At 41.0% G+C, this 13,127-nt stretch overlaps 1 protein-coding gene across 3 annotated transcripts in view; it reads right to left on the bottom strand.

Moving 5' to 3' along the window:
• Positions 1–2,109: 2,109 nt before the first annotated feature.
• LOC107145222 (putative KRAB domain-containing protein ZNF788) overlaps positions 2,110–13,127 on the bottom strand; it is a 14,950-nt gene continuing 3,932 nt past the window's right edge. For 2 of the 3 annotated variants that reach the window (XM_048795058.1, XM_015489076.2), the window contains exons 2-4: positions 7,464–7,590; positions 7,159–7,270; positions 2,110–6,429 (exon numbers count right to left, since the gene is read on the bottom strand). In XM_048795058.1, coding sequence (XP_048651015.1) covers positions 4,770–6,429; positions 7,159–7,270; positions 7,464–7,497 — 1,806 coding nt within the window. In that variant the 5' untranslated portion in view covers positions 7,498–7,590 and the 3' untranslated portion in view covers positions 2,110–4,769. The remainder of the gene's footprint in view (positions 6,430–7,158; positions 7,271–7,463; positions 7,591–13,127) is intronic. The other variant, XM_048795059.1, reaches the window with a different exon arrangement.

Genomic DNA, 13,127 nt, shown 5'->3' with positions numbered 1-13,127 from the left:
GCCTCGGCCCGCCCTGCCCCGCCCTCTCCTGGTGGCCCGCTGGGCCTGCAGACGCTGCTGCTGCGCTCCAGAACTAGTTTGTTGTGGGGAGAACGCGGCCGTCAGAGAGCGCCCAGGACAGTGAACTGGACAGTGAAAAGGTGGAAAGGAAACGGGAGGCGAGAGAGGGCACCCCGGCTTAGCGGGGGCCACCAGCCGCAAGACCCGCTTGCCTTCTCCAAGGCGGCTTCAGGCTGCGCCTCCAGACTCCACTGGACGAACAGCGGAAGGTGGGAAGGGCCCCAGTGCCCGTGATTTTTCTTGGTGGGAATGGAGTGGCTGGAGATGGACTTCCAAACATGTAGGGCGAGCCTGAGAATGCGCGGGGAATCTAAGGTCACGGCAGCCCTCAGACACGGAAACGGGGCTCGAAGGTGGGGACTCTCGGGGTCAAAGTCCCAGGAAGCCGTCTGTGGATCTGGGGACTGTGTCCAAATACCACCAGGTCGGCTGAGGGACCAAGGACCTGATTCTGAAAGAATTTGAGGTACTTACTGCCATCTAAGGAGCCAGGGAGGATTTAGAAGTCAAGGCCTCTGTCCAGGCCTGAAAAAAATTGTGTCACACCCAGGAAGTGAAAGAAGGTTGCACATTATATGATTTTATAAGTAAAAAGGTTGCACATTATATGATTCTACTTATATGAAGTCTGAAAACCACAAAGTCATAGGAACGGAAACAGCAGTTGGTGAATTTTCTTGGATATGTTCACTATTTGCATTGTGGGGATGTTTTCAAAGGGTAGAGTGTATGTCAGGACATCTCAGTTTAAATATGAGCAGTAAACTGGCTGTCAGTTATACACCAACAAAGCTGGGAAGCAAGCGAGCAATAAACATTCACCTGACACTTAGGAGCAAAACACACACACACACACACACACACGCACACACACACGGGTCAAGGGTGGAGCTCATGTCTTTTATTTTTGGGGTTTGTTTTTTTGGAGACTGAACCCAGGGTCTCACGCGTTAGGCAAATGCTCTACCACTGAGCTACATTCTCAGCCTTTTTAATTTTGAAACAGGGTCTCACTTAAGACCCAGGCTGGCTCTGAAGTAGCTGGGACTGGGATCATGGGTGGGCTCCATAATGCCTGGCCTTTATTTTTTCCCTCCAATCTCATTTTTGGGGGCTGGGGATGTAGCTCAGTGGTAGAGCACTTGCCTGGCATGCTTGAAGCTCCGGTTCCATCCCCAGTACTGCCAAAAAAAAAAAAAAAAAAACCCTAATTTTTGAAAACCTATTATATTCTTGTTCATTCGCTAGCTACCTCCTTCCTCAACTGCTGAGCTTGAGGAAGGCTGGGTTTTTCCTTAATTTACTACTCTCAGCCTGGCACATGAAGGGCACTGGTCAACCTCCAAACAAGAGAAAAGGTTCATACCATGATCTTGGCTTTGTCACTTTGGGCCTGTGGTGAAGCAGCACATCATGGTGGGGGACACAGTCACCTCATGCGGTCAGAATGCAAAGAGGAGCCAGGGTCCCAATAACCCTTCAAGGGCCTCCCATGACTCCCCACTTCCCTAAGGCTCTACCACTTCCCAATAGTGCCCAGGCGGGACATCAGGATCCAAATCGTAACTTAAAATCAATAAAACAGAGATGAACCAAAACGAAAAGAGTATATCATGGGCTGAGGCTCAGGGCACAGCGCTTGTCCAATGTGTGAAATCTGGGCTTGATGGCGAGAGCTACAAAAAGCAAAACCAAGAAACACCCAACCACCGAAAGTGAGTTACCAAGGACAAGATTTTACTTCCTCAAAACATCCAAAAGAAATGTCTTACTTCTGTGAATATTAATCAATCCACATAACACAAGTACAAATCCTGTAAGAAATTTTGAGCACCTTTACTTAAAAAAAAAAAAAAAAAATCACATGGTCCCCTTGGCTACTGATCATGCCACAATGTGTTACACTCCTTCTTGAAACAGGGGTGATACTTGTGTTTGTCAGTTAAGAGAGCACCTACAAAACCATGATTTGACATTATGATAAAAACTCCAACAATATATGCAACAAGAGTGAAATTCATGTGAGAAAAAAATGCTTGAAGCTGTATATACATGGTAACACATCATAAAGTTTAATGAATAACTTGGCAAAACTAAAAGTTGGCCTGATCCACAATGGCGATGGGATATGTAATATATCTTAGTAAATAAAAGAGACAATATTTGTTAGCATACCAGTTGCTTGAACATATTCAACATTATTAAGAGAAATGTACAGAAATTCTCCTTGGGGAAAAAATTTCAATATTTTTAATCACAGAGAATAAAATGTAACTAAAAATGAACAGAATGATATATTCAGCTGTGAGGAAGAGGAAGACCTCCCTCCAGGCTCAGATGGAAGTCGCCAAGTGCTCTACCACAGAGCACTGCACAATGCAATAAAGCTTTTTTTTTTTTTTTTATTTTTGGTGGCTGGGGATTTGAACCCAAGGCCTCAGCATGCTGGGCAGTGCTCTACCACTGAGCTACACCACCAGCCCCTCATCTAGTTATTTCTTTGGCATCACTGTAGCTGCCATGCAATCAGGAACACAGTAACTAGCACTGAAAACGGACATTAACTATACAAATTAGATCTTATATCAATTCAACCCGTAGAGGGGAGTCAGAGTATTTCCAAGAATGACTGTCTAAACTGGCTGCCTGACAGACACATTAGGGTTTGGGGGAAAATTCCAACTGAGATATCTCATGTGGAACTGGAACAAAAATTTACAAGAAACTTCACAACTCAGAACAGGGAATCCAACTTATTTTTTTTCAGTTGTAGATGACACAATACCTTTATACATGGCGCTGAGGATGGAACCCAGAGCCTCACACATACTAGGCAAAAGACATGTGACTTCAAAATCTGATAAATGCCTCTTCACTTCTTTCCAGTTCTCATCCAAGTTTAGACTACTGCCAACTTCTAACAAGGCACCATAAAGGGACTACATTCTGGGAAATCTACTTCCCACCATTACCAACAAAGTCATATCACAGTCCAACACTGGCACTACTAAATGCTTTGCCACATTGTTTACATTCATAGGGCTTCTCTCCTGTGTGAGTCCTTTCATGCATTTGCAGGTAACAGGAAGGACTGATGGCTTTCCCACACTTTTATTGTTCAATCACTGGTCTCTGTCACTCAAAGTGAACTATCCAAATAACAGCCAGAAATAACATCAAACAGTAAAAGGCAAAAGATGAAAATAAGAATCAACATGAGATTATGATAAAGACTTTACATACTTAAAAATTGGTGGCAACTCCTTATTACCCAAGAAAATAAAATAAAATTCTATGCACGTTTTTTACAAAGCAGTTTCCCCCATAAGAAATGGTAGAATATAGAGATGGAGGAGACAGAGCTATAACCTGCCACGTGACCAGTAAGAAATTCCAACAGTTAACAAGTGTTTTAAGTGACCTACTAAACATAAAATTTAAAAGTACATAAAAAGCAAACTTCTCTGTATATTAGAAACATTTCAATTTACCCATGAACCCTAGAATTAAAAATAGTAAAAATTTTATTAAGTAACTTAAAAACACTACCTATTAAACTATTTTACTGTTGCTTTAAAAGTACTTATGAAAATTATCAAGCCTTAATGATTCTTTGTGGAAATTAGTAAAAATTCAAACTCTAGATCTATATTAAAAATGAGCTATCAGCTGGGTGCAGTAGTGCACACCTATAATCCCAGCAGCTTGGGAGGCTAAAGCAGGAGGATAGTGAGTTCAAAGCCAGCCTCAGCAATGGTGAGGCACTAAGCAACTCAGTGAGACCCTGTCTCTAAATAAAATACAAAATAGGGCTGGGAATGTGGCTCAGTGGTTGAGGTCCCCCAAGTTCAATCTCCAGTACCCTTCTCCAAAAAAAAAGAATGAGCTATTAATAAAGAAAATCCATTTAAGCTGGGAGCAGTGCCCATGCCTATTAATCCCAGCAATTCAGGAGGCTGAGGCAGGAGGACCACAAATTCAAGATCAGCCTTGGTAAATTAGCAAGACCCTGTCTTAAAATCTTAAAAAGGGTTGGGAATGCAGCTCAGTGGTAGCGCACTCCTGGGTTCAGCCCCCATTTATGTATTAAACAAAAGGAAAAAAAGAGGAAGGCAGGTGAGAAAATCAGTTTACAACTTTAATAACATTTCCTTCAGGACGTGTATTTTCTGGAGCATTATATGTGTATTAATTTGCATCAGGCTTTGCATATTATTTCAATATGTATGTTTTCTCTAAATTGGAAGCTTCTATAAGGCTTTCAAAGTAACTGTCAAAATTGAAAACATTCTTCTTGTTTTTCACACTTTCAAGTCTTCAATGCAGTGTTCATTATTTCTCTCCACCTTTGCCTGAGTACTGACCAGGGGTCATGGGGCTGGTCAGCAGCTCTAACATGCCAAGCTCCACTCAAGCCCCAGTGTGCATTTTACATGTCCCTTAAGATGAGCCAACCGAGGGCTTTGCCCACTGCTGACTTTCCACTGCTTGCATCTCTCCTCCATGCATTCTCTCATGGCTTTGAAGTGAAGTGGGACATCAAAAGGCACCTGAACCTTCAGCATATTAGAGTTGCTCACCAGTGGGTGTTCTCAATGTGCTTTCCCCCTCAACCAAAGCTTTCCCACATTCCTTACATAGGGTTTCTCTCCAGTATGCATTCTTTCCTGTTTTGAAAGGGATTGTGACAAATGAAGGCTTTCCCATACTCACGGTATTTGGGCAGTTTTTCTTTCAGTAAGAGTTCTTTCATGAATTCTATTATGTATCTGAAGGGTACTAGAGCGACTGAAGGCTTTACCACATTTTAGACACTCATAGGGTCTTTCTCCAGTGTGCGTCCTTTTGTGTTTTTGAAAGGTGCTAGAACAACTAAATGCTTTTCCACATTCTTGACATACATAGGGTTTCTCTCCAGTGTGCGTTCTTCTATGTATTTGAAAGGAACTGGAACAACCAAAGACTTTCCCACATTCTTGACATTCGTAGGGTTTCTCTTTGGTGTGAGTTCTTGCATGTATTTGAAAGACACTGGAGCGGCTGAAGGCTTTACCACACTTTGTACATTCATAGGGTTTTTCTCCAGTGTGAATCCTTTGATGTCTTTGAAAAGAGCTGTGGCAACTGAAGGCTTTCCCACATTCTTTACACTGATAGGGTTTCTCTCCAGTGTGAGTTCTTTTATGTATTCCAAAGGAACTGGAACTGCTAAATGCTTTGCCACATTGTTTACATTCATAGGGCTTCTCTCCTGTGTGAATCCGTTCATGCATTTGCAGGTAACAGGAACGACTGAAGGCTTTCCCACACTTTTTACACTCAAAGGGTTTCTCTCCAGTGTGAGTTTTTTCATGTCTTTGAAAGGAACTTGGACAATTGAAAGATTTCCCACACTCCTTACATTCATAGGGTCTCTCTCCAGTGTGAGTTCTTTCATGGATTCGAAAGGAACTGGGATTGCTTAAGGTTTTCCCACATTGTTTACACTGATAGACTTTCTCTCCAGTGTGTAGTTTTTCATGTATTTGAAATGAAACAAGACTAATGAATGCTTTTCCACAGTCCTTACATTTATAAGGCCCATCTCCAGTATGCCTTATCATATGCCTCTGAAAGGTTGAGAGAGAAACAAAGGTTTTCCCACATTCCTTACATTCACAGCCTGTGTTTGTTCTGGTGTGAGTTTTTTCATGTATTCGAACAGAACTAGAACGAGCAAAAGCTTTACCACACTGTTTACACTCAAAGGGTTTTTCTCCAGTGTGCGTTCTTTTATGTCTTCGAAAATCACTGGGACATCTGAAGGCTTTCCCACATTCCTTACATTCATAGGGTTTCTCTCCAGTGTGAATCCTCTTATGTATTTGGAAGGACTTGGCAGTACTTAGCCCTTTACCACATTGCTTACATTGATAAGGTTTCTTTTCAGGGTGAGTTTTTTCATGTATTTGACATAAATTAGTAGAATAAAAGGCTTTCCCACATACTTTACATTTACATTCATGAGGTTCCGCTTCAGTGTGTGTTATCCTGTGTCTTTGAAAGCTTGCAAGAGAAATAAAGACTTTTCCACATTCCTTACATTCATAACGTTTCTCTCTAATGTGATGATAACCGTTGGCTTTTGCACACTGCTTATCTTGATGTGTCTCCTTTTCACCGTGATGGTCATGGGTTTTTTGTCTGGTGTGAGCTTTTGGGTGCTTACTAAGGGACGAATGACTTGTGGTCTCCTCTCCACATGTGGTGCTATCATAGGGTTCAACTCCACTTGTTTTCTCAGTCAGATTAAGATCTAGAATCTGGCTGGCGGTTTCTTCATTCTGACTACCTTCTTCACTTTCACAGAGTCTCTCTACCAGATGACTTCTGCAAAAAAGGAAAAGCATTGACTGTTTCTTATAATTTTATATTTGTTAATATGAATCACACTTGTCTATTATTGGGGAAATAAGGGTTTTATTCACTCTCAAAATTGCTTGAGCATGAACTGATCAAATGCTCTGCGAGGCCTGGGCATGGTGGCGCACACCTGAAATCCCAGCAGCTTGGGAGGCTGCGGCAGAAGGATTGTGAGTTCAAAGCCAGCTTCAGCAAGTTAGCGAGACCCTATGCAACTCAGTGAGACCCTGTTTCTAAATAAAATGTAAAAAAGGGCTGAGTGCTTCTGGATTGTTCAATCCCTGGTGTGGAGGGAGGGGAGCTCTGCAAGGGGCTTTGATCATAGCTATTATCAAAACAGTAATATTCACAGATGGGAATTTTTAATATACGGCGAAATGTAGTGAACTATGAACTACGTAATATATAAGTACGTGGATTTTGAAGGATAAAAAAACTTAAAATGGGTTTATTTGTTCTGTTTCTTTGTTTTTATATTTTCATGAGCCTGGGCATACTGGTTTACGCCTGTAATCCCAGCTACTCTGGAGGTTGAAGCAGGAAGACTGCCTGAACCCAGAAGTTCAAAAACAGCCTGGGTAACCTGGTGACACCCTGTTTCAACAACAAAGTTTTAATAAAAACTAAAAACAAAATTTTAAAACATGCTATAAATTCTCTCTAGGGACACTGCTTTCTCTTATGAGCACAAAGTACCTTAGGTTTCTCTCATTTGTACGGTTGTTCTTCAGTATGAATTCTTTCAAGTATTTAGAAAAACTTGAATTTTTGCATTGATCTTCAATATGTTGGTCTTTCCATTTTATTCCTAAAATGTAGATCCAGAAAATCATTATGAATTTAATAAAATATTTAGAAAATTTATGGCACAATGAGATCCTGCTGACTTATTTTATTCACCAAAGCATTCCCTTTCCATATTCTAAACCACTGAACAGCACTGATGATAAAGAAACACCTGTTCTTTAAATGACTAAGGGCAGGAATGTTTTTACACTTACCTACAAAGGCCAGGTTCCTGAAGGTTTCCCTCATCACATCTCTGTATAGATTCTTCTGGGAAAGATCCAACAAAGCCCACTCCTCCTGAGTGAAGTTCACAGCCACATCCTCAAAGGTCACTGGGTCCTAAAACATCCCACATGTATGTAAAGGAGGATTCATAAGTTTACGATTCTGGTCTCCAAACATTTATTCTATAACTTGGTCATCAGACTCTTGCTCTCTGCCGACATTCATATCCTTCCACGTAGCAACTGAGATGACAAATGAATTATCCACAGGGCAATAGCAGAATAGGAACACTACCTTATCCAGATGTGGGCACAGGGGATGGAGGAAGTCTGAGGTTTACAAGTTGTCAGTAGGTCTGGTGGTGTGGCTGGGTGGTAGAATGCTTGCTTAGCAAACCCAAGATCCTGGGCTCCACCCAAGGCACCACAAAAATAAATAAATAAATAAATAAATAAATAGCCAACTAATATAAAAAACTGAAGTCAGGTAATTCTCAGTTCCACTGTGGCATGTACGGACACAGAAGGCAACACTCACCTCCAGAGAATAAGAAAGCACATGAACTAAAAATTAGCAACTCTTCTTACATCCATCAGAGAAATGTGTTTACAGGAAAACTGATGCCCCAAACGGAGAGACAAAGACAAAAGCCCATAAAGTGCAACTTACTAGAGCAGAAACCTGTGTGAAGAGCAGTTACCAGAGTAGGGAAAACTAAACTATCACTGGTGTACTACTAAAAGCTGAGGAGGACAAGCTTCAGAGGGAAAAAAAATAAAATAATGATAATGAAGGGGACCAATCTTGGAATGGACTTTCCCATTTATTTTTACCTCCAGAAACCCTACCAGGTGTCCCCAGTGAAGATCAGGGAAAAATCACTGCTTGCTTTCATAGGGGAGGGAAACATAGCCATTCTGAAAGATGCCCAAGGAATTGTGTCTGTTTTCCTAAGCCCTTTCTTCAAGAGAAACTATAGGACTGGGAATATAGCTCAATAGCAGAGCACACAGCAAAAACAAAGAAACAGGAAAAACTATAGCCATCCCTCAGTATCCACTGTGGATCACTTCCAGGACCACTGCCCCCCATGCTAAAATATCCCTTATATGAAATGGCATAGTGCTTGCCTTTAAAGCCTTTAATAGGCTTTAAATGATCTCCAGATGACTTACCGACTACAATGTATATTATGTAAATAGCTGTTCTACTGTAGTTGACCTCCAGAAAACCTACCAGGATGCTCAGAAAACAATGACAAACAATCAATCAGTACAGACAGGTTTTCCACCCTTCCTTGTTTGAATGTGCAGGCACAGAACTCACAGACATTGAGGGCTGAATGTATGTCCCAAAAGCCTAACAGAGATGTAACCAGGGCCAAACTTCTGGGAAAAGGGAAGTACCCAATTCCCTCTAACTTTCCTGCAGCAACAAAGGCAAGTGGAAGACCTAGAAGTACTTAAGAAAGTCACAACCCAGGAACACAGGCTTCCTAAAAATGAGGCCAAATCCTAGGTCCGTGGAATGCGCTGCCTCCTCCCACACCATCCCACCACAGCAACAAGCTCCTGTACAGCAGCGGAACACAAATGAAAGAAATGCACACCTCACGGCCTATATGCAAAGTCTCCTGGGGTACAGTAACAAATTGGATTACACCAATAAGTAGACTAATTTCTAGAAACAGAAATAATCTGAGACTACCTACATCTAATAAGGACTACCTACATCTAATCAAAACCCTGTGCTATGATTCAAATGTTTGTGTCCCCTTCCGTAATTTATGGTGAAACAAACCCCAAAACAGCAGTGGGACCTTTAGCAAGCAATTAGACCACAAGGACTGTGGCTTCCTGAGGGAGGGATTAGCCCCTATGAGATGGCTGGAAAGAGCCAAGCAGGTGCTTTGCCTTCTGCCTTTCACCCTATGAGGACACAGCAACAAGGTACCACCTTGGGAGCACAGACAAGGCTTTCAATAAACACCTCACTGACTAGCTTCTGATCCTGGACTTCCCAGCCTCCAGAACTGTCAAAAATAAATTTCTGTTATTTATTTAATATTTTTGGTGCCAGGGGTTGAACTTAGGGTCACTTAACCACTGAGCCACATCCCCAGCCCTATTTTGTGTTTTTGCTGAGGCTGGCTTTGAACTCATGATCTCCTTGCCTCAGCCTCCTGAGCTGCTGGGATTACAGGTAAGCCCCACTGTGCCCAGCAATCTCTGTTATTTATAAATTATCCAGTTTCCAGTAGAGTAGAGGAAGGGGAACAGGTGGGAGGGAGGAAGGAAGGGAAGCACTGGGGACTGAAATAGAGAAAATTAAATTCCACACATGTATGAGATGTGAAAATGGACCCACTATTGTGCATAACCGTAATGCACTAATAAAAGCATTTTAAAAAATAAATCTGCCCCAATAATAAAGACTAAGACTTTATAAGAAAAAAAAAGTGCAGAGAAGCATGCCTTATGAATACTGGCACAAATAACCTCAAATACTCAAAGATGCGAAAATCAAAACAGTGCAGTGGCATAAAAACAGAGTATGGACCAAAGGAAAGGAAAGCCCAGAAGACACCCTTACATAGCCAGTAAAATGGGTTTTGACACAGGGACCAAGATCATTCAATAGGAAAAGGACAGTCTTTTCAAAAATGGGGTGCTGAGAAAACTAGGCATCCACATGTAAAAGAATGAAACTATACCATACACAAAAGTGAAATCAAAATGGATCAAAGACCCAGTACCCACTCCCAAAATCAATAAACTGATGAACTCATAGCCAGGCTAACAAAGAAAAAAAGAAGCAGCATTGCCATTAATCCCACAGACATTAAAAAGACTATAAAAGGTCTTCCTGACCTTTTAAAAGTACTTCTAAGCCTTCCTATAGCTGGGCGTAGTAGCGCATGCCTGTAATCCCAGCATCTCAGGAGGCTAAGGCAAGAGAATCGCAAGTTCAAATCCAGCCTCAGCAACAGCAAGACCCGTCTCAAAGTTTTAAAAAAGGGCCGGGAATGTAACGTGCCCCTAGGGAAGGAAGGAAAGAAGGAAAGAAGGAAAGAAGGAAGGAAGGAAGAAAAGGTGGGGCAATACTGTGAATAACTCCATTTCTAAAAATTGGAAACTTGGATAAAATGGACCAACTTCTTGAAGGATACAATCTTCAGGCACACAGAGATATATAAACAAAATGAACCAAACTACATGAATTTAAGAAATTCAATCAATACCTAATAACTATTCAAAAGATGAAGACAAGGCTTAGATGGTCTCACTGGTGAATTCCGCCAAACACTTAAGAAAGAAATAACATCAGTTCTCGATAATCTCTTCCAAAGACATTAACATACCCAAATGGTAATAGCAGATGAGACATGACCAAAAAAGAAAACCTCAGAGCCCACCCCTCATAAACATGGACATAGAAATCCTCAACAAATACCAGCAAACTGAATCTAACAACACCCAAAAAGAATTATATACCACAATCAAATAAATCATTATGGGTATGCAAGGCTGATTAAACACTGTCTAGGCACAAAATCCAAAGAACAAATATAAAACTACTAGAAATTATAAGAAATTTTAGCAAAGTTGTACAACATCAGATTAACATACAAAAGTCGATAGTTTTCCTCTCCCTCTTCCTCCCACTTCCTGGTGCTAGGGATGGAATCCAGGCCATCGTGCATGTTGGGCAAACCCTCTCTGCCACCAAGCTACTTCCTCAATCCAAAAGTTCCTTCTCAATACTACTGCACAAAGGATATAAACACCCAAACCACAGCCAACATGTATCAATCTGATACCATCTCCATGAAATTCTAAATAAGATCTATACACATGATCTAAATATATGAAGAGGTATTCCAAGTTCATTGACAGGAAGTCACAACATTGGTAGGATCTCAGTTCTCCCGACTTTGGACTAGATTCAACACTATCTCAATTAGGATTATTCTAGCAAGTTATGAAGAAAACAAAACAAAACTAGAGTCAGTTTTTAGAAAACTAGAATCAAGGGCTAAGCGGGGAGCTCAGTGGGAGAACACTTGCCTAGTATGTGTGAGGCCTGGATTTGGTCCCCAACAGAGAAGGGTTGAAGGGTTGGGGAGGAACAATAGAAAACTAGAACCACTTTTAAACTTTAGAATCAAAGTTCATTTGAAAAGGTAAAAGATCCAAAATGACCAACACAATATACTTGAGAATAAAGTTGTATTGACAACCCGATGTCAAAATCACCATGAAGGGGCTGGGGTTGTGGCTCAGTAGTAGAGCGCACACACAAGGCACTGGGTTCCACCCTCAGCACCACATAAATAAAATAAAATAATAAAGAAAAAATTACCATAACAGCAATCAAGCAGTATAGTATTTGTAAAAGAAGAGACCTTCAGATCAACAAGACAGACAGACCAGGACAGAAAGGCAGCCCAGGAATAAAACCACAATATGCAGCCAACTGATATGTGCCAAAGGGGCCAAAACAGTTCAATGGAGATGGTAAAAAACTGAGGCTGATTCCAAAAATGATGTGGAAAACCTGGGATACCATATCCATAAAAATGGATTAGACACAGACCTTACGACTTCATCGAGATTAACTGAAAATGGATCAGAAGCCTAAATGTAAAATGCAAACATGAGAATTCCAATAGGACACAAAATAGAGGAAACTGTAGATGACCATGGATTTGAGAACGAGATTTCAGAGAGGACACCAAAAGCATCAACCATGAATGAGTAAATTCTTAAATTGGACCTCATTAAGTAAAATTTTCTGTGTTGCCAGAGGCACTGTCAAAAGAATGAAAATAAAAACCACAGGCTAGGACACAATGTCTGCAAAACAAGACCCGTATAAGAAAACAAGCAACCAGAGCTGGATAAGGTGCTAAATGCCTGCAGTCCCAGCTGAAGTGGAAGGATCACTTGAGCCCAGGAATTCAAAACCAGCCTGGGGTAACATAGAAGGGGGACCCCCGTCTCAAAAACCAACCAAACAAAAAAATGCTCAGACACAGCCCCAGCTAACTGGGGTTCTAATGCAGAAGAATCACTTTAGTTCAAGAGTTTAAGGCCAACCTCAGCAACTTAGCAAATAAGTATATGAAGGGTGCTCAACATTATATGCTATTAGGTAAGTGCAAATCAAAAAGCAATAATGTACTATCATATACCTAGTGAGGTGCTAAATCCAAAATACTGTCAACAAGTGCTGACAAAACATACAGCACTGACTCTTACTGTTGGTGTGAATGGAAAATAATGCAGCTATTTTGGAAGACAGTGTGACAGGCTCTTATAGAGATAAACATGGTTTAACTAGACTATTCAGTAATCACACACCTAGTTATTTACCCAAATGAACCCAAAACATAGGTTCACACACACCTCTTCACACAAACATTAATAGCAACCTTCTTTGCAATTCTAGAAGCAACTAATACATACCTTTCAATAGGTTAATGGATAAACAGTAGTACATCTATATGAAGAATAATATTCAGTGATTGAAAAACTAAGTATTGGGCTAGGGTTGTGGCTCAGTGGTGGAGCGCTTGCCTAGCACACATGAGGCACTAGGTTTGATCCCCAGTACCACATAAAAAAAAAAAAAAAAAAAAAAAACCCAAA

This window comes from Marmota marmota, unplaced genomic scaffold (genome assembly GCF_001458135.2).
Source record: "Marmota marmota marmota unplaced genomic scaffold, marMar, whole genome shotgun sequence".
Classification (NCBI taxonomy): domain Eukaryota; kingdom Metazoa; phylum Chordata; class Mammalia; order Rodentia; family Sciuridae; genus Marmota; species Marmota marmota.
This window is presented reverse-complemented; position numbering and strand designations above follow the sequence as displayed.